Consider the following 26,702-nt stretch of genomic DNA (forward strand, 5'->3'; position numbering starts at 1 on the left):
TTGTTAGAACAGTAACTTCCACGATTGACTGTTACTTCTGAAAGAATTTTAATTCAGTTTAATTTTCAGGTTGCATGTGCTCACTTGCATTAGCATACTTGAGAGAAAAGTTAATCACTCATCACAAGACCCTGAAGGAACCTTGCAGAAAGCCGTAGAGTTCCACAGAACTGCATTTCTCATCCTTCAAATAAATTTTACATTTCCTGTGTCATTTATCAGGCCATATATTCTGACTAATTTGTTTGTTGTATATGCATTTTCCCAGATTTGAAATCCATTTCACAGAACTGCGCATAATCTCCCCCAAAAATGAAAACAAAAAATATACAATTACGTCTGCAGATTCCATCTGGGCTCCATCACCACAGAACTCCAGTCAAAACTCAGTGTGAAAAACAAATCTATTCTCTATCGTAATATGCATTTCAAAACACCCTTCTTCCCATTGTGTCTTATCTCTGGCTCTCTCTCCCTCTTCACACCTACATCATAAGAAAAATACTCCATACCCTTCACCAGTGCCCACTGTACCAGCACTGAATACATTAACCATGATTGTGTAGGTGACTAAATGTGGGTGTCATAAAACATTTTGTTCATAAACAAAAGGAACAGCTGGGGAATCTGACGGCTGGTGCGGCGGCGCTAATAGTGTTTTAATCTTCCACAAACACCTAATAAAACTTTATAATTACAAAAAAGACAGGAGGCATAAAATATCCCATCAACATGCATGCCTAACATGCCTGATGGTGGCTGCGTTGACAGTCACAGTTCTTCAGCGTGTGGTAACTAATGTTTGTTCATTTAGCGGAAACAAAACAAATATAAAAAATGCTTACTTATTATGTATAGTGGACATTCGATTTAAGATGTATTAGTATTAGACTTAGGAGAATAATCCAAATGTAATAAAGAAAATCCTTCTGGACTAAGTAAAATGAAGTTATCAGAAGTGTTTGTGGGATGCATTGCATTCTATTACACTATGATAAGCTATATATAATGAGTAATGTTTTTGCATGTAATGATAAACATTTCAGATTGATTCAGGTTTTTCCCTTCCACCTGATTCAGAAGCAGATGGTTTTGTCTAATTAAAGCATAACTTCCACAAGACAAACCTCTAGGGCTTGTGATGCCAGGAAAAAGTTAAAGGTTGACAGGCTGATCGCATAAAAACAAATAGTCTAAATATTCAAATGGCTGCCTGCAAACGGTTATTTTTTCCCTTTTGAATATGCAGTGAGTTGATGGTAAAAGATGTGCTGTCCGTTTCATTCTGGTAAAGGCTTAAAGGTGTTGCAGAAGAGAATACAAAGCCCAGGACAAGCACAAATGCTTGATTTCAGAAAATCCAGACCCGTCCAAGTTTAAGAGTCTTACCATTCACTACATCATGCTCCAAAATTAAACAAATACGTCTCCGATGTTCCTTAAGAACCAGAGAGGAGACTGAACAAATGAACAAAGCTGCCTGAATGAATGCCTGAGAATCTGAATAACAAACGCAAATGGAATTGAAAGCATATGTAAAGGAAATTCATCTTTCATACGAAACACCTGTGATGAACAGAGGCTTTAAACATCACAGATTTAAGAAAGAGACATTTCCTCTCAAAGAATATACAATTTAAAGCTTGCTTTTACTTCATACAGTACATTTTAAAGTATTATTTGCTCTAACCAAAAAACTTTACATAAGAAATCAGCGTTAAGACCCACTGCCATTAACAATGACATCATATCATGTTGCCAACATTCGTTGCATGTCTTTTCGCATGCTGAAAGCCCAGCCTGAGAGTACCTTCGCACCTGTGAGATCAAAGACATGATCTGACATAGACTCTTCATCATCTTTGTCACCTGTAAATCTTTTCTGGGAATTAGAGAGAGGGGTCATGGGAGTCCCCGATTCAATGAACTGTCACCTCCACACTCGACTTCCTGCAGTAATGTCAGACTTCATTGAAGTAGGAGTAGCTACGTCCTTCCGATCTTCTCTTCTCCTTGATTTCTAATGAATCCGTATGGCTGCAGCCTGCGTCTAACAATTCACAAATTAGAGAGTCCTCAAGGAGAGACATTCGAGGACTAACCCACTTTCGAATACAACCAAGTTCTTCAAATTACACAGTGAAAGCTCTGTCCTTCAACCGGGTGCTTTCATAGAATAATGATTATTGTCATTATCTCATATTTTCCACCTGTCTGAGCCCTGAGAGTGGAAGGAAAGGTGGTGTGCATTCATTAAAGAGAGCCAGAGGAAGAGATGACCAGAATTAGACGTGACCTGTGACATCCAGCAAGTGCTCAAAGAGTCCTCCTCACTGACCCATCTGATCCGGATGAGCTTTATACTTTCCACAAAGATCTTTTAAGTTTCATGACTTAACCATTTATAACTATAACGCTCAATAACATTTCTATCACATCTTCTGAAGGAAATAAGGAATTGTTTGAACAGGATAATTTTTGTTAACTACAAACAAATAAAAAGGAACTATTAGCGCCTCACTAAATGAAAATGAGTTAAGAAAACTGCATGTAAAGACACCATGAGTTTACGAGATCATATTTGTTAGATTTGGCCATCCATACGCGAGTACTTCGATTGCCTCCCCCCTGCCCTCGCTGAACCGCAGGAGAAGGCAAGTAAATGCATAACATTGCTCTCTTCACATTTATATATTTATGTTTTTGAACCATTAGTTTTGTTTCCAAAGCTTCATTACATCATACCATTTTCTCTTCACCCATCATTTTATTTATAAAAAACATTTACACATTTTATACACATTTAATTGCACCGCAAAAATGACCAGTAGAGTCACATTACTGTGACTCAAACAAAGTACTTTAAGACTGAAGTCAGATAAATTCTGCTTAAATTTAGATGCATAATACAACCAAAGTCATTTAAAGCACCAACAATAGTTTCAGGGTAAAAAATAAATAGCATAACAATAATAATTAATTATATGCGGTCATTTTTACAAAACATAAATATCTAGTAAATATCACAGCAGTGATTTCGCGGCAGTGATCTCTTTAAAAAAAGTTTTTCACTTCTTCTGATTTCGCTTTTGCAGGTTAAAGTTTACATATCTAAATCGTAAAAGTTCCTCTTTTTTACCCGATTATGTTACTCCATGTTGCAAAATCTAGGGGTGAGGTGTCTACACCCTGAATTTATATGGGCATGATATATAAATTACGATCGATTTCACCCGCCGCATTTATCAAGGTATGATCATTTGTACGACGAAATTGGTGGCATGCAAATGTTTGATGAATCACATGTGAAACCTGTCGTAGGATGATTTCTGCGCACGGATCTGCGCTCATTTCGATGTTAAATTGATAAACGAGGCCCAATAGATGTCAATGGGGCCATCACTGGGGTTTGGTTACTAACATTTTTCAAAATATCTTTTTTTGTGTTGTGCATTAGAAAGAAAATCATACATGTTTGAAATGACATGAAGGTTTGTAAATGATGAAAAATGTATTACTGGGTGAAACACCTTTCCTATACCACTCGACTATAGCAGACAATCAATGACATTGATTTATTACATTGATTAAATGACAAAAAGGTATTAGTATTTTTTGTATTAGTATTATTGTAGACACAGACTGGCTTGCAAAAAACTTTAGCTCTTTTGAATAAATAGTTGTGGTTGCTAAGCGCTCAGAATTGGGGAATTGAAGAAATCCTGAACATTTTGTTGAGGACACATTGCTTTACTTATGCAAGCAATAAGACCTGCTATTTTCTTCATGGTGGACCAAAATGGGACCAGAAATCTCGGGACCAGAATATCATAGAGACTTTTGGTATTTCAGAGGATCTTTTGACTTGGGTCAGTAAGCATCCATCCAGAAAACAGCAATGCACTAACAACCACTCAGAATAACTTGGCAACCACAAAATGATACATTGGAAACCACACAGGACAGCATGTGGCAGCAACTTTTGAATGTGCAAACACCTTCAGAATATGTAAGGAGCTTCAAGCTCTTGAATATATTTCTGTCATATAAAAAATGCAAACTTATAAAATCCAAATGATTACAGCAAGCTGGTAACTTCTTAATAGAAATTTCCTGACAACCTCTGCATCATTTAACACTGATAAAAATATTATTACTGTATGAAGCTCTTGCTAAAGTTGACAACACAAGATCTTAAAAAAATAGCTTTTCCTCTCACTAGCCGCAGAACGGCACACGTGAGGGCAAGAACACTCCAATGCCGGCAATTTCATGTGATGATTAATTCCTCTGTATTCTTCAGAGCCAAATCCCGCCTGTAACGTACTTTCACGAGTTCACACTCGCTTCGGCATGAACACTTTAAATACATCAAAACTGTTAGGTGTCACAATTGCCATTTTGCTTTAATGTAAGGCAGCCTCAGTCTGAGCTGTGGATTAAGTTATGTATAATTCATCCGCTGTGTGTAGGCTGTCAGGAGGGTGTCCCATATTACTGCTGTAGTGTGGCTTTCCACGGAACATAATGCCAAAGAAACACACTTATCACTGCATCATCTCTGAGGTTTCTGCGTGAGACTTATGGAAGTATTTTAATGACATTAGTCTTTGAAGCGAAAAAGCATGTTGAACTACCACTAAACAAAAAATAAAGCTATTGCATTTACCATTTACCAGTGCTTGCATTTTAAGGTTCTGCAATTCAATATAGTTACACAATTAAGCTGTGAATATTCCAAATTGAAACATTTCACACACAGTTTTACAGTTTAAAAATTAAATAATAAGAATTCACCTTTTAAATTTAATAAAATTAATTAAAATTAATATTCAATAGAAAATTTTATTTCGGTAAAAAAATTTGTTTCCACAAATTCAGGGGTTCAAATTTGGCTTGAAATTCAAATGTTCACATCCGGGAATCCCAGAAGAAGCAATAGAGCGCCGATTCCGCCAATGCATGATCCCTACCTGCTGCCGGACCGCTTCAACAGCAGGTGATGCAAGTCGGTTCTGACGAAGATCAAAGCAAGAAATGCAGGTACTTTTTATATATTTGCCACACAGTCCACTCATTTGCCACATTAAGTGAACTTATTTTTTCTAATAGATCTCTTCTTATGCATCATCAGAAATTTGACTGATGTTTGCACTGCCAGCAGTCCGCACAGACACACACTAGGCCTATTATGCTCAGACTTTGAGTGCCCTCCTGCTCTGGCTTGAAGGAATTAAGTTACTTTTTGCTTCAACACATCATGTTCACATCAATATTATGCCTCATCAGTATTTATAGGACATTTATTGTGTTTAAAATCATATCTGGTCCCTTTTAAAGCGATCAAATAACTGAGATCTCAACGCAGCTTATATTGACAACTTCTCGGATTTTTACACGAACTCTCCCACTATGTACTTCTGTTTATATGACGCAGCAGGAATCTCTACAGACTTTATTTTACTCACATGATCTTATTTTAATTTGGGACTCTCAGAAAGTGCTGGATGTTGTGGAATTGTGGAAACGTTCGTCGTTATTTATTTTGGTAATACGAGAGAGAAAAACTCGAATCTTTTAGCCAAGGGGACTTCTTGAGTAGGCCAGATAAAATAGACCAGATAAAAATAGACAGCACTATCTTAAGAACCAGACTAGACTCGAAACGTCTTGTGCAGCCTGCAGCCAAGCAAGATACCTCGTGGCGTTATGGATCTAAAAGCCGTAAAATGTTTTTTAAGTGCAAAGACACAAACCTTTGTTGCATGCTGTGTTAGCGTTTCTTAGTAATGTGCCACACACTACACGCCAAACTGCTTGAGTTGCTGTCTGTTCATGATATGCTAAAATGTCAATCACTCACGGTATTAACGTAACTATGTCTAGTTTGGTGTAACAAATATTTGTTGTTCAACTAACCATTAAATTGATTTCATTTGTGTCTTTCAGGTCGATTCGGTAAAAGCACATTCATTTTAAATTTCCAGAAAATGCCATATCGGACACGACATGTGCCAAGACATATTTTGTCAACATTTTAGACCCGAAGCTGCTGGAACCCATGAGAACCACTAACATACCTGTACACCCCAACACAAAGTGACTATAATGTATGTGTACAGTTCTGTTATGATTAAGTTTACCCTCTTTAAACTTATGCTGACTGAGTGAGACGCTGTATATCCACAACATGCATGGTGGCATGGTAGAACAAAAACGTTATACACAGAACAGAAATGACTGTTTGCGTGCATATGATACGCATGCGTTTTGCGTGCATTATTCGTGTACATACCTACTTAATCCACACCATCTTAACCAATATTTTCTTGCTCCTGTTTGATATATCGCTTTATTGCTCCCTGAACTCTTTATAAGTTGCTTTGGATACAAATGCTAAATGCTGCATAAATAGCAAGCCAAACATAAACTCCTACTATAGATGGGCAGTACTAGGAGAGTGGGTAATAAATAAATAAATATTATAAATGAATGACTAGTCCACTGTTTCCTGGCCAACTGGAATTGTCCCTGTGCTCCATGTCCGTTCCAGGGCTGATAGTGGTGAGCTAAGCTGGCAGCACAAGAGTTGATATTTTTTTTCTTGATGATGCATAAGAAGCTATCTATGAGAATAAATAAATTCACTTATTGGAGCAGATGTGTGGACTGTGTGGCAAACATATAAAAAGCATCTGTATTTCTTGCTTTGATCATCGTCAGAACCGACTTGCGCCACCTCCTGTGAAAGGGGCTGAATTTGAACCATAGAATTTGTGGAAGCCAATTTTTAAATCGGAACAATATGGACCGAAAATTATCTGTCGAAGATTTAAGGTTGTATTTTAAGCTGACATTTCTTTTATGAAATTTAAAAGGTGAATTTTGATTATAAAATTTTTAGGTGGTGAAACTGTGTGTGAAATGTTTCAATTTGGAATATTCAAAGCGTAATTGTACAACCATATTGAATTGCAGAACCTTAAAATGCAAGCACTTGGTAAATGCAATGCATTTTATTTTCAGTTATTTTCAGTTACTTTTCCTTTAAGCTAATTTGTCACTCTTTTCTTCCATAGAACCTCCAATGGCGGAGGTTTGGATGATGAATGCGCACCGCAAGGCTCAACGAACACAAGTGTGAATAGACACTTATGTGAAGGTACGTATAAGAACACACTCCAGCTTGTTCACGGGTTATAATTATGCCACTTGCGTCTGTGATAACGCGAGGAGGGCTTACATAGGATGTGGGTATGCAATGAAATCATAATCGCATAATCATGGGAAAAATTAAGGTAATATAATGCATAAAAGGATCGGAGCTAGTTATGAAAAGAGGTTGAAAATGAACAGATTATCCCATGGGACGTAATCAGGATGTATAATTTCTGCACCACTATCGGCACCAAATGGATCTGCGCAAACAATGATCGCTTCCAAACATACAAAAGCCCAGAAGGCCATTAAAGAAATAGTTTTAAACCCAATCAGCACTTTTGCAATTTCATTTAGTGTCGGTTGTGGCACTGAAATGTCAACTTTCAAAGGTTGTAAAGGGAAAGTGTAAATCTTCAATATCCCAATTGGAACTTAGGTTTCAAAATCATTTCTTTTACCATTAAAGGCAACTTTTGACAAAAAAGTGTATCTTACGTAACCGTCATTATTTTTTCAATTCCATTTGCCGCATCTAATGCCGCTAAAATGACATCTGTTACCTTTAAATGTGTCACCGCAGGATAATTTACGTCATGTACAACAGAACAGTGTGTTCCTATTGAGAACATGATAGATGCATCACACTTGAGAGGACAATGGCTTCATCTTAATTACTCAGACCGCCCTATTTAATTAAGCCCTGATCTCACTATAATAAACCTCAGATTTACCGTATTTAGGCTCTGGTCTCAAGGGCAAGCCGCAGCAAGCACAATGCAAGCTTCAGGGTACTTACAGACCGAGCAACCCACCAGAGCCATTGATAACTTGTGTTTTGAAATATAAATACAGTTAAATCACGGTTCTGTGTTCTTGAGAATCGCTAAAACAGCAAACCTCTCTTCGCCGAGTCTTGTTTTGTCGAGGTGACAGGGTTTCCCTCAAGCAGCCCTCTCGGCAACTTTAGATCCTTACATGAACTAATTGTCATGAAGTCAAATAATTGCCTTGCAGGCTCATGTGTTGAGAGCAGGCCGGAAGCTTTAACGGGCAACATGGAAGTCATTTTTCTCCATTACCATGTTTGATCTTACAAGTGTGGTGACAGAACATAAATATGCCTCTTTTCTTTCACCTAGAACGCCCACCTGGAATATATAAAAAGGTCACAGATCACTTTGGAAAACTTAAACAACGCTGGTCCAGAAAAACTTTCTGTTTTAGATTTTTGACAACTGTTTGAACAAAATACACCCAACTGAACTTTCATAACGGAGTAAAGTAATATATTAAAGAGTAATATATCCTCACCGTACTTCATTTAAACCAAAATGATTTAAATGATTCAATACTGTGTTGTTAAAGTTGACAAGCACCTTTTCATATTTGTATTAGTTAGATATTTCTAAAACCAAGTGACAAACATAAAGGGTTACTAATATTAATGATGTTTGGCAAAAAAATAAAACAATATGGAGGTACTAGGTTTTTTAGAAGGACAGCAGCAATATGTAAAATTGTAAAAATAAAATTGAAGTGCTTCAGTACTCGTCTTTACAACTTGTCATTAAATCTATATTATAATTGTATCTGTATGACTGCTTTAACCAGTCTAAACAAGCTAGACCAAATAAGAACAGCAAATATATATATTTTGTATTTTATATATATTTTGACTGCAGGGATGTCTTCACAAAAGAAAGCTGCTGACATACTGTATAACAAATCTTTTCCTCTGCACAAGAATTGCACAGCAGGGTTCTAATAGAGGCGCTATGGTTGTGATTTCACTCTTTGTGGTGAAAGCACAGAGGTTAAGTTTTCTGAAATCTCTCCACCATCAGTGTCCTTGTCAGTGCTGTTGTTCTGCTTCGAAGTGCAATGAGTTTTGCTGTCATTTTCTATTTGGAGTTGTATTCTCACAGGACGGACATTTATGAGAAAAAATGATCTGCAACCTTGCAGTGTGAAGAAACTTTCATAACCTCCATCCACGGCAACACTTTTTCATTAGGGAAACAAGTTTCTTACTACGAGTCCTAATGTGTTCCACTCTCAGTTATCTCCTAACCATGTTAACCACTGCAACCATGCAAACACCACAACTCTTCAAATGCTGTTCCCGTGTCATTATTCCCTGTGTTACAACATGAGTGCACTTGAACAATTCAAAAACAACACTTGGAATAATTGAGAGCTTTAACAAGAGCAATAGTTCGGTTTGATCACGGAGGGCTCCCATAGCTTCTCCAACCCCAGCATCATCTGCCTGCTTCTGACCAAACCGCTTTAATACAACATCCTCTTATCCACCACAAGATAGAGGTCCCCAGATAGCATCTAACACTTCTACAGAGTGCTGTTTCCACCTGGCTGCTGTGGCAGAAGCAAAGCTTGATGGGTAGCGACAACGTAACTGTGATGGAGACCTCGAAGCCGGAAGGGGATTATGGGGGGTAATCCACCCACTGTAGGCTTATCAGCACAGGACATGTCTGTGTCACTATTCAACAACTCCCTCTTTGAGAGACTTGCAGCACTAATAGCAAATAAATAAATGAGAATGCGTGCTTTTGAAATCAGACCGTCCCAAGGTAACCACATGAGAGTTTTGAATGAGGCAAAAGTTTTGAGGAACACTTTTCATCTCTGAATGGAAAAAAAGTTGCTGAAGGTGCATGTCAACATTAGAAATCCATTAATCCACACCATCACTGTGAATCTATAATACTATAATAAAAAAATTCAGTTTACTGTGCACAAATATACAGAAATACAATATATATGCTTTATGCAAGTCCGCAGAATATTTGTGAATTTACATTTACACACTTCTCTCCACTACACACGTTTTACTAGCGAGCTTCCAGTTTTAGAAAATGTACGAATTAAAGAGAAAAACTAGCATAAGTAATTTAATTCGTCTTCCTTCATTCCAATTTAATGGAAAAAGCCAGCGCTAGCTGTGTTATCTGTTTTCCGAAGCCTGCTTTATATCAGCCTGTTTGCCCATTCAACAGGACTCTCAGCGTGATTTATTGTTTCCGTAGCCCCATGTAAAAACGGCCGAGCTCTCCGCCACCGAAATTAAACACAATGTGGAGATAATTTGATTGAGATGAGAAAATGGCCAGCCGAGCGTAATTGGCCATGTAATGGACAGGACTAGCTCAAAGGAAGTGGCGAGCGATGGTGGCGTATGAGTTGTAAATAATCCATCATGTGGGCTGAAATGTTTGCCGACTGACAGCCGTGGCCATCAGCCTCAGTGAAAAAAGCTGACGTGTCAATCAGCGCATCCACCCCGTCTCCGCACAATCATCACAGCATATAACATAAGAAGCTGCCAGCCGTCCTGTTACAAACGCATGGCTCTGCTCGCGCTGAGTTTTCTTATGCTTGTGTTATTTACTGTAGCTTCAGCATTATGCAAAGTATGTTTTTTTTCTTGAATTATCACAAGAGGAGATCATGAAGACTCGCTTTAATGCAATAACAACAAAGCGCTGTGTAAACTAAACAGGGTGTACTTTGATAGATGTTTAAAGCACTTTGATGATGATTATGATGATGAACATTATACTTCTCGGTGGTTGCTCTTTCATGGCTCAGAAGACTTAAAGGCACTGTAGGCAATCCTGTCCAGAAACGTTTTTTTTGTCATGCTGGTTGGAAGTCTATTAACATCCTGATAATAATCAATAAGTAAAGCGAAAAGTTAGAATTTTTATAATTATATAACATCTGTGAAAGGCGTAGGGTCCAAAAACATTGGACCTATTACTGCCCTCGGTCCGAGGGCAATGATACGTCATGTGTACATTGTCAGTCAGGCTATTTTGCATCGCACTACGCACCCTGTTCAAGCAGACAACATACTTCCTCAGCACGCTCATGTGCGATGTGCAAACAGCAGGACAATGGTGGACACACCAGGTACCTGGAGACGTTCCTTATTGTAGTAATGTAATTCACTTTGTTCTGTAATGTTTTCTCACCGTTGAATGTGACATGACTTCACTGGAACCAGCTCCTGGTCTGTGTGTGTGCTCATGGGTTTTGGAGGAGGCGTGGCTTTGGATGGTGATTCGCGAGAGGGAGGGATCATTTGATTGCACTGCTAGCAGGCAAACGTTAGCATTTTCCAAATGATCTACTCAGCCTTTGATGGCTTTCTAAATTATGTTTCATTTAAAGCTTAAAGGGATACTTCACCCATTTACTCGCCTTCGAGTTGTTGCAAATCTGTATACATTTCTTTGTTCTGATTATTGGATCTGCTATTTGGAAGAATGCTTATAACCAGACAGATTTTGCCCCCCATTGACTCCCCTAGTTGGAAAAACTACAATGGTACTCAAAAGTGCCCCAGAACTGTTTGCTGTCCTACATGCATCAAACTATCTTCTTTTGTGTTCAACAGAACAAAAATATATATAAAGTTACTTTTCCTACTATGAGAGTCAATGGGGCAAGATCTGTTTGGTTACAAGCATTCTTCCAAATCTTTCTCTGTGTTCGTCCTAATGGCGTTTCGGTTTGAATATCTTAAATAAGGTCTAAGGGTTAACACAAGCTTAATTTATTTTGTTCTATGACATAAAACACATCGATTTTTCAAACCTTTAACTTTCTTGAGAAAGGCGGTGACTAACAAGTTACATGGGACTACATATGTAGAATGTAAAAAATACAGGTTAAAAAAAAGTGTGAGTACATTATGACAGAATTATTGCCGAACTATCACTATAATACTCACGAATATTATTTTATTTCTCCCTATTGTATTTAGGCTTCAAAATTCATAAAAATGTTGTTATTCTGGGAAGATTGTTAGTGTAGTCCGATTATTATTGTTGATCAGAGAGCTAATCTTTTGGCAAAATGTGTCAAGGGCCAAGTGTGATGCTACAGTAACTTCCAGGTTGGCCTATAAAAATACATCATCACTGCAGCTACTTCCATATGACACTACATTAACATCCTCTATTCCTAATTTTTCATTATTTTACTCAATAACCAATATTAGCTACATTAAGACTTTTTTTACAGACACAGTAAGTCTCACAATTACATTATAACATCAAGATGAACGGATTTAGTTAAACCTATGCTTAGTCATGCATTAAATTTAGCTTCATCCCGAAAAGTCATGACTGGTAATTACAATTCATCACAAAGACCCTTTGTACCAGAATGTCTTTCTCCACGGCACAGTCACTAGTGATGTCATGCCGACTGTAACACTCATCATTTCCTATCCTCCAATTTAAATAATGTATTTCAAAAGGCCTCCATGTTTCCTGCCACCGTGGAAAGGATTTGTCTGAACACCAGAAGGTTTCTCTTACGTCAATCAGTATAAGAGCTCGGCGGAGTACCGACATCCAAATTGTCACCTTGAATAAACACTTAAAATATTAACGCTCATATTAATGAAAAAAGTATCTTGTGGCTCTATACAAAGGTATATACATGACATTACAACCCCAAAACTCTGATTATGATAACTTTACCCTAAACAATTGTGGTCTTATCCGTGTAAACCTTTAAAAGCAGATTCACCCTATGTATCAAGAGTTGTCTCGCCACGTTCAGTGTTTTTCTTTATCTTTTATTTGTATCCTCTCTTCTTTCTCTTATTCACCAGTTTGCCCACACACATGCAATAATCTTTCGTTTGGCAGTGTTTACCACTCATCCAATCAGAGTTCTTAAGGTCAAAGCGAGAGCCAACAGTGTCCACACGCTGGGTTTGTCTGCTTCTGTGAGCATGACCTTGGGTGCTAGTCAGACCGGCCTGTCTAAACACGTCTGCACGCGTGTTTGTGTGTGTGTTTGTCCATGCGTGTTCGTGTCCGTGTGTGCGTACACCATCAGTCAACACTATAACCTTGAGCTGAAGTGACCACAGACGTTGAAGAGTTACCGAGGCCTGTGAATCACACGGGTTGATGGCGTACAGCAGCTGCCACGCCCGACAGCTTTGAATGCGAATAAATATTCTGCTTTTGTAGCCAGAAAAAGGGACCGTGGAACTAACATGCTGAATTTGTCAAATCTGTAATGCACAAGGGGATTGTAATATTCATTCGTAAGAGCAAACAGAAAATGATCTGACAAAGCTGGATGTGCTAAGATCTCACACGCGTCAGTCAGGCGATGCGACGCCTGTGAGCGATCCCATTCTGTAAATTATTTAAAGCGTAACGTGCAGTCAGCTGGTCATTATCACGGAGTAAACCCTGACAGGGTGATCGGTCTCGTATCATGCATTATCCCTTGTTGCAAGGCTGCCTGCCAAATACATTTAGAAATGAACATTGAGCTGGGAAACATGACAGCAAAATATGTCAACATATTTATGTTTTAATGGATAGTATGTTCTTTTTATAATGTGTTGTTTCCATGGCGTGAACAAATATGATAAATTTATATATTAAAACAAGTTGGAGAGAGTCTTTCTGAATGGTGATCGCTTACCATATATTCAGAAATATTACGCAACGACACACGGCATTACATTGAAGTATTACAAAGCCACACAATAGGCTGTAAGGTTCATAAGCAATGAAGAACCATTGCTCGCCAGTGACACAGCTCAACAAGGCCACACAAATCAATCATGTTTTCTTCGAACAATATACTTCAAATTTCCATTGGGGTGGACTGTTTGTCTCCATGCTATAACAGTCTGTCAGCAAACTGTCTGATGGACATCGACCCTACACACATCACACAGACAGACAGCTCCTCGACCAGCCTCTCACCTCTCGCCCTACTGACATCACTCATCACATCTCCCATCCATCCACTGCGAGTCTGACCTCTTCCTGTTAAATGCCTGGCATGGGACCCATCACCCGTACAACACCATTTGCCATCTGACTCCATCACTTCACTCGTGCTGTCCAGACTTCCTCTGTCAGACTACTGGATGCGTGTAAGCGTTTGCTTTGTCAGTGCAGGACAGGATCCAGGAAATTACTTGTTATGTTAGCAAACGTGGCAAGAGTAATATTGCTCATCTGCTGAATGGAATGGGGTCGAAGGAAATAAGCCTATGTTGAAAGTTCACACTGTGGAAACCGGATTGCTGAGGTCTCAAGCTGGTTTGGTTTAAGAGAAACCAGATTGACTTGCGGAAAACAATCAATTATAGCATTGACATGGGTTTGGCTATCTACTGTATTGTACGTTGGTTCTCAATTCTATCCAAGAGCAAGCAGCTTGAAATTTGTTTGCTACAGTGTCTCCAAAAAAGGATTACAGGATATTAGCATTCTTCTTCATTCACAAGGTGCAAAATAAAGTGCTCAGTGGATGTTTAAAACCTACAGACGTTTCAGTCACATATGACCTTCTTCTGTGTTTCCTAATCCTTTTTCGGAGACACAGCAAACGAATTTCAAGAAGTGAGCTTCTTGCTCTTGGATAGAATTGATTTACAATTGGGAATCGTGTTAAATGTGGTTGGAACTCAGAGCATTGTCATTCTTTTTATGCGTTGCTACAACATTGTCATATGATCAAGCCCACTTCTTCATTCATTTTCAACATTCAATTTGTTTAACTGTTAAAAAATACTGAAAAAGAGATTCCAAGGAAACCTAAAAGTTGCTTCAAAAGAACCACAAACTACATATAGCTGGACGAATGCAATCCTGTATTTTGATATCATTAAACACCCGCCCCTGTAAAATATGTTCACGATTGACCATAAAACACACGAGAGAAAGCTGCATTCTGCAAGACTTCTAATGGGGGCAATTTGTCTCTAACTATACCCAGAATGTCTCTTGTCCAATGAACTGGCCTTTAAATCAGCTTTATAGTGCAGACAAAAGGCTTAGATAAACCAGATCCACAGCCTTTATGTGACACTTTCTGAACAACCGGAATGCAGCAGCCTCAGTTCTCAGACTCTGTAATGAATGTTCACAACAGATGTTTAATAGTCTCCTGTAGCGCAGGTAGACCTGAGTACACTCACCGCATGCAGTCAAAGGCCAATAATGAGGCTACAACTGTCAAACTCTTATTGATCAAATGGCAAGCGCCATGTTTACAAACAATCCATGGTTTCCCTCTGTATACGCACTCTAAGCATGTCCTAACCGGGTGAAACACAACCAGATTCAAGAAACAGGTGATTTTTCTGTCCTGATTGAAAGTGAAAATTCTGCATAATGTTAGAAAAGCAAGCAATTAAAAAAGTGTGTGGGTGAAATCTAAAATCTCATATTTATAAAAATGTGCAAAAATCCTGAAAACAAGACATATATATAGTTAAATAGGGTATCAGCATTGAAATGTCTATTTATCTCTTGCTTTCCAAAAAAGTTCAATTATAGTTTATAAAATAATAATATAAATCAAGAAATGTTTCTTTATGATTCCACTTTAATCTATCCAAACAGGCTAAACATACAATATACTAAAAGTGATATGGCAGATTATATATATATATATATATATATATATATATATATATATATAATTTGAAATAAAATAAAATACAGGAACATCAGTTATATGATATTTCTGCTAAAACTATAAATAACAGTCCGCTAAAAACATGGCAACTACATGTTTAGTATAGTAAAACCAGTTACTTTTCACATGAGATGCTGTTAACTATTAAACTTCACATATGTTATTTAAAACATATAGGATAAAGAGTCTCACTCGTACAGGTGCGTCATGTCTAACCTAGCTTACCTCCATATGATTTCCTGGCAACTGTTCTTTCCAATAAAAAGCCATAGGACTCATAACTATAGATATTACGTTTTAAAATATGTAATTTTACTCAATAAAATTGTTAAATAATAATAATAAAATAATCTTTTTGCTCCCACATATTCAGTTTTGTTGGATTCCTGTGGCACTGGGCCCCAAGCTCTGGTTTATTTTTTACCCTTCACCCAGCATTACCCGCAGGAATAATGTCATCTCAGTCCACTTCATTAACAAAAACAACGAGGTGGGTTTAAATGTCTTGTGATGATTCCCCGAAGAGCATATCTTTAAGACTCTGAGCTCCCCTGACCAACTTATCATCCCCGGACCCAAGAGTCATTACAGCTACCCACAGTCTCAACCACTACTGATGGTTCCTGTCCTATTCTACGTTCCACTAAAATTGGATTTTGATTGCTTTTCGCGGGATATTTTTAATTAAAGGCGAATGAGAATAGCATGTGAGATTAAGCAATACTTCATGGTTTAATTCCAAGAGAGAGTTATCGGACAGAGTAAAGCCATTTAATGGCTTCCCTACAAATATTGGCAATTAAAGCAAGTGACATTTTTCAATCCAAATGAATTACTATGACCCATAAGAAAAAGGGTCTGAAAGTTGAGTCGAAATGAAAAGAACGCACAAGCTTTACACTATGGTGTAAAAAAATATATTTACGAAGACATTTACATTTACAGTTTTTAAACTGTGTAAATATAAATACTATGCAGGCATGCAGCTGTGAGCATTACAGATCAAATAATGTGAGCTGGTTAAAAAGCGCTTGGACTAACAGATTGAAGGCCAGAATGCCTGCTGGCTAAACTTGACAGCCACAATACATCTGTGCAATGCAATAAAATACTGGTGGAAATGAAATGTTATAGTGTGGTATGTATTTAAATGTGCTAGTGTGCATGTGCATGTACCTCAGTTATAAAAGCTTTGGCGGTGCCGGGGCTCATGAAAAGCACAGCACGCCGCAACGTGTCTCTGTAGCGATGGAGGTCTTCCACCCTCATGGTGCGGAACATTCCAGTAATCATCATATTAATATTGGATTCCACCTTCTGGAGAGACACGTCCATTCCCTGCTGAGAGGTCTGGTCCAGGAAGTTCTGTATCCCTCGAATATCTGATCAACAACACAACATATAATGTAAGTTACAATTGTTTTAAGGAAAATTTGGATAAGGACAATAAAGGGCTATTCCAGAGTTATGCATGTGACATTTGCAGTCAAAATGTTAAATCTCAAAGAATGTATTCACTATACAGTATTAACCCATCTCTTTTCGTATGTTTTGAGTCTATACAGATGTTTTCTATTTAAGATGAGGAAAATGAGTGTTTTGGATGTGATCTAAGCCATCAGTATGGTGAAAACCATGGATAACATCTTTATTTTTGTATTGTAAAGTTGACCCAAAAGCACAAATTCTGTCATCCTTTACTCACCCTCGTATTGATCCAAATCTGTATCATTGTCTTTGTTCTGATGAACGCAGAGAAAGATATTTGGAAGAATGCATGTAGCGGTTCTCTGCTACCATTGACTACCATAGTAGGAAAAACGAAATTATAGTCAAAAGTGCCCCAGAACGGTTTGCTTTCCTATATTCTTCCAAATATCTTCTTTTGTGTGGATGCATGCATGCTTGCTAACAGCAAATGAAAGTGGGTGGCAGCAGAAACTTATGTCAAACATTTATCACTACGGTATAGAGAGGAGAAGTGCTGTCTGAGGGCTGAGCTAAATAAAAGATGTATTTCACAGAGAAAGCCGCCGCACACTCATCTTCTGTGCAGACGCCCCTCTCCGATATCAAACCATTTCACAAAGCAGGATCAAAGCGTTCCTGAAAGAAGGGACCCGGATGAGAAAACTGGGGGAGATTTAAGGTGGGGGTGTTGAAGGTGAAACTCTGTCTGAGTGACAGAGATGTGAAAGAAGAGAGTCTTTTCAAGAAAAACATCAGACGAAAACGTCTTCAGGTAGGCCTTCAGACGTGAGTTACTAAAAGATTACTTTATATCACTCTTGCTTTTAAAACATAAATATACCATATTGTGCCACAGGGTAGACTAGCATTTTGTCTGTTAACACAACAGTATATACTTGTTGATGGAGAGGATTTTAGAAAAGAGGTCATGAAACAAGAAATTAAATGTTCTTTAATCTTTTCTTATTAAACATATTGCACATTTCTGGATATGTCAGGATGTTATTTTACAACTTGGTAGATCTAATAGAGATCTCAGATACATCCCTTCTTTGTTTAAGATGCTTCACCTTAAATGTAACTTTTAACCTTAAAAATAAAATAAATTACAACTAAGAAAACAGACATGAACATACATTGAATATAGCTGCACTATAGTATCATAATTATATATAATAATTAAATTAAATATATAACATAATATATATATATTACCGCTGTGGAATTAATCAAAATTAATTTTCAGAAATTATTTTTATTTTCATATCATTCATTTAAATGTATGCATTTTACATGTATTTGTATTTGTTATTAAGTTGAAGTCAGTGTTAAATGAACAAGTTACTTCATTTCAATAAGTCAATTGAGTACCTGTGTTAAATAATCATGATCTCAACACTGGGCAGAAAAATTGTGATTATAAATTTTTGTCATAAACTATATTGTTTAAAACAAAATCAAATATTGATTCTAGCTCAGAACAATTATTTGACTTCTGCGTTAGAAAGACTGTTGCCCCCCAAACCTCCAATAAAAACCTGCCACTATGTCGCTAAAGATGGAAGATGAGAAAAAGATCCAGAAGCTTCCACATTAACATATGTTTGCTGAATCCAATTTAGAGCGAATGTACGAATGCATTTCTGCTGAAAATCTTTCACTGGGTTCCCATGTTAGCATGGAGGGCAGAGCTCCAGCAGACAGCAGCTTGTGTTTTTAGCAAAGCAAACATAGAGGGACTCAAAGCAGTCCCTGTGCTGGAATAGCATCTGGGTAGCTGCTGTTTACTGAGACGCTACAAGACTGTGTTATTGTAGAACGAGGTGAAAACACACGAGTAGATGGCAATGATTTAACATGCAACCCTATGAAGTTGTGGCAGGCCACCATTCATAGATATGTTGTCTGGAAAGCTTTATTCTATCTGTCATTACAGGAAAGGTTATGGGAAAGAAGAGTAATATACATAGATACACAGCACAGCGCTAACACAGCCATGAGGTCCTTTTTTGACAAAAAATACACATGTAATTATAATCAGCATTAGCATCTCCATTATCATTAGAGACTACTTTATCTTCCTGTCAGGGAGTCCCAGCTGTGACTCAGAGGATCTCCAGCATACTTCCAGACAACTTCCGAACTTCCTACTAACTACAGTGTTTTCAAATAACTCCACATTTCAATTTATTGGGAAATAATGACACATTCTCTGATCAATCAATAATCTATAAATCTCTCTTTTTGTCATTTTTGTTTGTAGAGGGAAACAACATATCATTGCATTCTGGTTTGTGACGGATTGCGTTTTCTGTTTGAGATGTTTTTGAGGATGTTTGGTGAAAAGTTTTCTTAGAATACAAGTATATTCATTCACGGTTTTTCATTCAACAGAAGTGGAGAATAAAATGTAAATTGTTTAATTTAGTTTTAGGTTTAATTTAGATTTTTCTAGTACTACAAAATAATGTAGAGGAATTCATAAACATACGGTGTTTGTTGTTGTAGATTATGTTTTGAGTTAATTTTTTATGATTTAGGATTTATTTTTAGGTATTAGAGAATCGTTTTTGACTAAATCAAAAGATTGTAAATCTCTCTCTCTCTCTCTCTCTCTCTCCAAATGACTTGCACATCATTGCCAAAAATTACATTTACAATATAATATAAGCATTCAAACTTGCGGATCACAGCATAAATCCTTCTCTTTTATCCGCCATGTTGATTGTTTAAGCCCTGCCCCATCTCCGGTATCAAAATAATTTCCCAACTTCATGTGCAATTTTTACCCATATTTCAGATAATTCCGAGAGCACGTGAAGTCAGCATTAAGCTTATCATCAGTTCCAAGGTTTTGCTGTAAATTAAACACTATTGGGTTTTTAAAAGGGGGAGGAGCCACTCAGTATGTCCAACCCTAACTTACTGCTTCAATCAAAATAACATAAACATATTTAACAAAGCTACGCATTTCAAGGCACTTCAGTGGGTCTTTAAAATAGCCTTGGGTGTTGGGTTATAAAACCGAGAATCATTGATTGAGAGTGAAGCGTGTGGAGTATTTTAGTTTACCTAGAATTGTTCACATTTGTTTATTGCATTCTGGGTTATTTCAACCCAGTGTTGTGTCAAAAAGGTACAACCCCAATCAAATGGGTTAAATTAACTCAGCAAATGTTTAAATTTGACCCAGAATTCGGGTGGAAACAACCCAACATTGGCTTATTTGACAACCCAGTGGTTCGGGTTGTCCCTTTTTGACCCAACACTGGGTTGAAATAACCCAGAATGTAATGAGCAAATGTGAACAAGTATTCTGGATAAACTAGTCTATCTCATTTCACTCTTCTTCTTCTATCTCTATCAAACTGAGAATCAATGGCACGGCACCTGATTGGCGTGCGTCAGTCCCTGCCTGAGACTAAAGTCATTGAAAAGCCATACTTGAGTCAATACATGTCATCTTGCCGTTCTTGTCAACTGATTACAGATTAGAGGGAACTGGCACTACTTTTGGCCAATGTGGGGTCTCTAAATCAAATTCCAGAGCTAGAAAGATGCTCTGACACATTCATATGCGGCTGGGAAGGATCTGTGAGCCAAATGGAAAGAGCTAGATCTAAGGCCTGCAGCTGAGTTCTGATTGAGTGAGCTCTCACGCTGGGAATTTCCCACTAGCTGCATCCTCTCCACTGTGTTTAATGTTTCCACTAGGCTTTACGACACCAGTAAGCAACAATAGGGGCTAAAAACAAACCTTCATGTCACAGCACATCTCGCTGAGAAAGAGAGCAACTGACAGAGACAGAGAGAGTCAGAAAAGAATTCTGCGGGTTAGGGCGATTTGGATTTACATGTGGGTACAACTTGGCTTATGCTGGTTAGTGCTTTTTGGCACTTGTCTAGCTGTTGTTGCTTGTCAACATTTTGATGATTTTTTCCTCTATACGAGACGAACAAAATTCTGCATGCAAGTTAATTTTTAGGAAGAAGTTTAAGGAACTTTAATTTCTTTTTAAAGAAAATTTAATTCTGTGTTCATTCACTCACCCTCAAGTTGTTTCAAATCCGTGTACGTTTCTTCCAGATATTTGGAAGGATGTAGGGAAGCAAACTGTTCTGGGGCACCACTGTTATTTTTTTCTACAATGGTACACAGTGGTGGGCAAGAACTTTTGGGTTACAATCATTCTTCGATCTTTCTCAGTGTACATCAGAACAAATTTTTGGAACAACTCAAGGGTGTGTCAATCAAAGTCCGTTTACAGAAGTCGTGCCACTCGGAAGCCATGCTTGCAACACCTCTGGGCAGCCGAGTCAACTTTATAGTCCACAGTTCTATCAAATTGAATGGGAGAATGCACGTCGCTGGCAAAAATGAAACAGCATATTTCCGATCAATAATAAAATATGACGTAAACTGTATCATAACTTTATTTTGCTAAAGGAACGGGTATACCTTACTTTCCGCGCGTTTCCTGAGCAGAACAAATGTGTATGTATACTCCACCGTCAGAGGGCAGCACTGACCTGCGATATTGAGATGTGTCCTTCATGTGTAAAATGCAATACAAAAAAAATTATTATAAAAATATTATTATTATTATTCACAGGCCCACTGCAAATAAATGATAGAAGAAGTGTGGCTCTACCATTGCAGACAAAAGAGATAACATTTAGCAGCCTTGAACACATCTTTATACTCTCTTAAGCTTGAATTATATAAATGCAAATATTTTCGAATCTCCTCACACAAATGGTCGTCGAATTTGTTCTCCATTGTACTTTGTACTTTGAACTCTTTGTTGTAGTGTGTAGGCTCCTCCGCTTCGGCGTGTGGCTTTTGTGTTGATCTTCTTCGACAACTGCACATCGCGAACTTTCCATGTGTATTGCCGCTTAGTGGGCTCTTAACATTTTCTTGCGCATGCGCTGTTGCACTTCCTTTGCTAGAAAGGCCATATTGAGCGTTGCATTCCTCGCCATTTATTGTAACGGCAGTGGCGGATCTTGGTAATATTAATATCTTTAGAGTAAATGATGACAGAATTTAGATTTTGAGTGAACTGTCCCTTTAAGTGAAACAGCAGAAATAGCTATGATTTTTATTTTTGATTTATAATTCAAGCATTAAGTTGTATTAACTGGTACAAACATAACACGATCTAGTCATGCGCATAAATCATTATCTGCTCACATATACATTCTAGTCTTCATTTTTATTTGCCTTGCACTGATTCTGTTGCGAAGTGGTGAAATGCTTTTTTATAAGCTTAATGTTGTTCAAGGGTTATGTAGTTTCTTGAATTTTTTCTGTTACCAAGGACACTAACTATTATTTTCAATGTTGTCTAATAAAACTGAAGAACATGTTTTTTTCCTGGAAGTCATCTTAAAAAAAACATTGCATGATCACAGTTTGTTTGGAAATCTGATTTAATAAAATGAAACGGCGACCAGCATCCACATGTTGGAAATAAGTATTTAGAATACAAAAAAATGCTGGTTTACTTTATGCTGCAGATCTTACATTTATAGGTTTATCTACATGAAACAGTGAGAACTATATTCAGAACTCCAGGAAGATAATGTTCAGTAAAAAGAGAGAGACAATGTGCAATTAAATTCATTCTCTCTCTCTTGACCCAACCCACGATCCAGAGGCCGAATGGTTATCATGAGGGAATAATAGGGTCATTGGCCAAGATCATTAATAATTATCTCCACAAAAGCAGATTCAATTACCTTAATCTTTTTCGTTCACTTGTCTGTTAACCATGAAATCGTCTAATTTGGACTGGCTGTGCATGAAATTAACCTTATCCTGGTTTAGCAAAGTGCCGGACAGGTTACGCCAATATTAAAAGTGCTACGCAGAAGCTATTGAAACTGAGTTTATGGACAATGGTAATGGTATTAGAGGTCAATGACTTCACCTTACACAGTGAGACAACACATAATGTTTAACACATGTCTTTGTTATCGGCTGTTTGATCTACAGTTAAAACTGGAATTCAAATTAGGACATGTCTTATCAAATATGAATACATACATTTTAATAATGCATTTTAACAAGGTGAATCAAAAACGGGTAACACTTCACAATAAGCTTCCATTTATTAACTTGCATGCATTTTAATAGCATCTAATGCATTAATCTTTATTTATTTTAGTTGATATCAAAAAATGATTTATTTATAAATGTGTTTATGTGCATTGACTAATGTTGGACCAACAAACCTTTGATTCTGAAAATGCGTAAAATGTTCAAATTAAATTAGGTAAGAATTTTAGTTTTTATGTTTTCTCACTGTATTTTGCAGGGTTCTGGAATAACCACATAAACAACACAGGCTCAGCAGAGTCATCTTTACAAATGATTTAATTACAAATTAATTAAATATGCCTATAGATATAATTTTTTTTTATGAAATTATATTTTACAAATGATAAACCCTCTTGAACATAGGGCATTTTCCTAAAGACAATAGTAAACTGTTTGTCCCTGAAGAAGGTTTGTATTTAAAATGACCTAATCAAATGTTTCAAAATATCCATATTAAGTGTCCATTAATTAACTTGTGTGACAAAAAGGCATATAATAAGCAGAATAATTTAATAATGTTTTAATGAAGCCCTTCAGGGTGGTACAGGAGCCCTTCATTTCACAGCGGGGTTAGGGTTTATTTTGTACTAACAACCAGCTGGTAGTACATTATCTCTTACTTAGCATGAAGTTCCATTTGTTGACTATTTGGACAAACTTGATCAAATTTAGTCCCCGCTTAGTATATTAAATCACTGTTTAGCAAATATGGCATATTTTTTCCTTTATACAACTCTAATTGTCTTCATTTGCACACATGCAGTACCAAAGACAAGCCAATTAGGTAACCCACATCCCTCCACAGATAACACCAATTAGTTCCTAAGCCTTAAGCAAGGGTTTTCAAATACCTCCAAGGAAAACATGACACATATGATTACATAGAATTAGTCTGTGTAGCTGAAAAAGGTACCCTGTCAGGTCGTTTGAAGTCCCAAGTTATATCATTATGGGGCAATATAATAAAAAAAACGTTTTTTTATGTTGACTGATCCCTCAGTCACATGACATTTACGACTCATATGATTGGCTGAAGATATTTAACTCAGACTGGGAACCCTCACATGTGAGAGTAATATCTGAGGTCTCCGCCAGCACCAAAAGACCTGAAAATGGGTGACACGGAGGAAACCAAAATCAATCCACCAATGAACTCTATTGTCCAGGAAGCCATTTTTAAAGTCAAGGCAATTTCAGAGTATATTGTTCTCTTTGAAAGACCTCTTGCTCAGAGGCCAGCTCATCAAATGACCGGGAATTCTATCTTCTGAGTCAGTGGTCAAGCTCCCAGCAAGCCTAAGGCAAAAGAAGGCGAGATAATCTCTAAGGCTTCATTACTATATAGCTACGCAGGGCGCGTGGCCTCCGGACGTGGCTGAAACCACATCCGTTTTTCTTTGGAGACAGGTACTTATTCATCCGAACCTAAACGTGCTGAGGCATAGCATGCCCTCCAGAGGAACAATCAACCATGGAGTTCTTTTCACACACTACTACACTCTTTCTCCGTCTCAATATCTCCCATTTAGCTTGTGTTCGCTTTCAATTTCTTTGGCTCCTTGTTTCTCTCTCTCTCAATATTTGAGAAATGTAAAGACCTTCCTTTCATTAACTTACTATTTCAAATGGGGGGGGGGGGGGGGGTTATATCCAAATATGATCGGGCACATTCAACTTTTCTCACAAGTCAGAAATTGATCAAGTGTAACATTCGACAATTAAAACACAACATTCTTAAATTCATGGATAACAACACTATTTATATTTTAGCATTTGAAATATTTATGAATTATATATTCAGACACCAAAATAATTGATGTTTTTGGTTTAACTAAAAGTTTAAGATCACTTAAACATCTTTATTTGGGGGGGCACAAAGCGATGCATACCTACAAAAAGGGGGCCTTACAATGAAACAGTTTTAGAACCAATGCTGTACAGGATAAAACGAGTCAGTGAGGCCATTTTTATCCAAATCTACAACTACTATATAAATAACGTTTTACGATTGAAAAATGGCTGCAAAATCAACTAGGACCTATAAGATGCTGTATATTATAGGTATATTTCCCATTCCATTTAATATGTGTAAAACCAACGGATAAATACAGGATACGCCCTTACAACTTTGCACCAGGCAGTGTGTATTCAAGTGACAGCCTTGACTATGTGTTTAAAACTGCTGACTCCATAATTAGCTTTTTCCATCATCTCCCCCTTCATCCCCTTCCTATAACCCTGGCTCACAGCATATGTTCTTTTCTCTCAAAATCTTGCTTTACATACATAATGAGAATGATAATGATTCTTTATTATCTCCCCCGGTGGTGGTAATAATGGTGTGTTAATGCGGGGTCACTGAATGGATGCTTTCTTAGGGAGCTCCACATGTCTCTGTAATGCCATCAGCAAACACTCACCATAGTCAGCGTCATAGAAAATAATGAACTTCTGCCAGGTGTACTCCGTCACCACTTGGAAAAGGACGTCATTTAGGTAGATAGGAGGTCGCACGAAGAGTGTGTAGTCGTCGGGTTGGGAGCGACTGGTGGGTGGGCAGCTGGAGCGAGGAGTCCCGGAGGGGGCCCGCTGGATGAAGAGGTGAGGGATGTGCATGGCATCAGCCAAAGACTGCAGCGAGCCTGCGGACATACACCCGATTGAGCTGACCAGAGCTAGAATACCTCGATTCATCAACTCACAGGCTGTGGGGCAAAAAAAGAGAGAAAAAGAGAGAGATGTGATTTCCCTGAAGCTGTAGTTTAAAGGGATCATATTCATATGAACAAAATAATCTGATAGCACAAATGGATGCCTTGTAATAGTTTGACAAGATAAGAAAAAAAACGTTTTCGTGCCACTGTATTTCAGCACAAAAACTGACTTGTATACAAACCACATGAAATCTAGTGTAACCAAGTGAATCGTGACTCCAGTGAATCGAGCGTTTAAACAACAGAGCAAATGCAAATAAAATGTAGTATCAAGCAGGTGCAATTCCTTAGTGATTTCCTACAAAGTTTAGAATAAAAGCAGATTGTTTACCAGTTCTGCAAACAGCAGACTAACCCTGAGAATAAATTGAGTTCTCTTTTGTTAGAAGCAGTCATGTTCTTTGCCAGCCGGAAGAAAGGAGACGGCATGACCCAATCCTTGAATGCAATAAGATGCTGGCAGCTAAAGGTGCTGCTAATCGATACGTGTTCTCCATAGCCTTAATTACAACTGTGAAACAATGCAAATATGATTATTTCCTCCCTACTTAGAGGTTCATTAACAATTCAGCACTTTGAGAGACTCTTCTATCAGAACCCTGGCAGTCAAATGTTGGCCATTTCTGCCTGACCTGGCCAATAAATGAAACTAGATCCATCTCTCTAAAACACTGCATCCAAAAGCACAGGTGCACACAGACATTCTTGAAGGCCATTGTAATCAGAGAGGGAGCAGAATAATGTAGCAACACAAT

At 37.7% G+C, this 26,702-nt stretch overlaps 1 protein-coding gene across 1 annotated transcript in view; it reads right to left on the reverse strand.

The window, feature by feature from the left end:
• Positions 1–25,885, reverse strand: part of grid2 (glutamate receptor, ionotropic, delta 2) — a gene marked incomplete at its 5' end in the record, with an annotated part of 127,323 nt that extends 101,438 nt beyond the window's left edge. Inside the window, 2 exons of the mRNA XM_079468127.1 lie at positions 16,834–17,039; positions 25,654–25,885. Coding sequence (XP_079324253.1) covers positions 16,834–17,039; positions 25,654–25,885 — 438 coding nt within the window. The remainder of the gene's footprint in view (positions 1–16,833; positions 17,040–25,653) is intronic.
• Positions 25,886–26,702: the final 817 nt, after the last annotated feature.

The sequence above is a fragment of the Barbatula barbatula genome (genome assembly GCF_947034865.1).
Source record: "Barbatula barbatula genome assembly, chromosome: 11".
Taxonomy (NCBI): domain Eukaryota; kingdom Metazoa; phylum Chordata; class Actinopteri; order Cypriniformes; family Nemacheilidae; genus Barbatula; species Barbatula barbatula.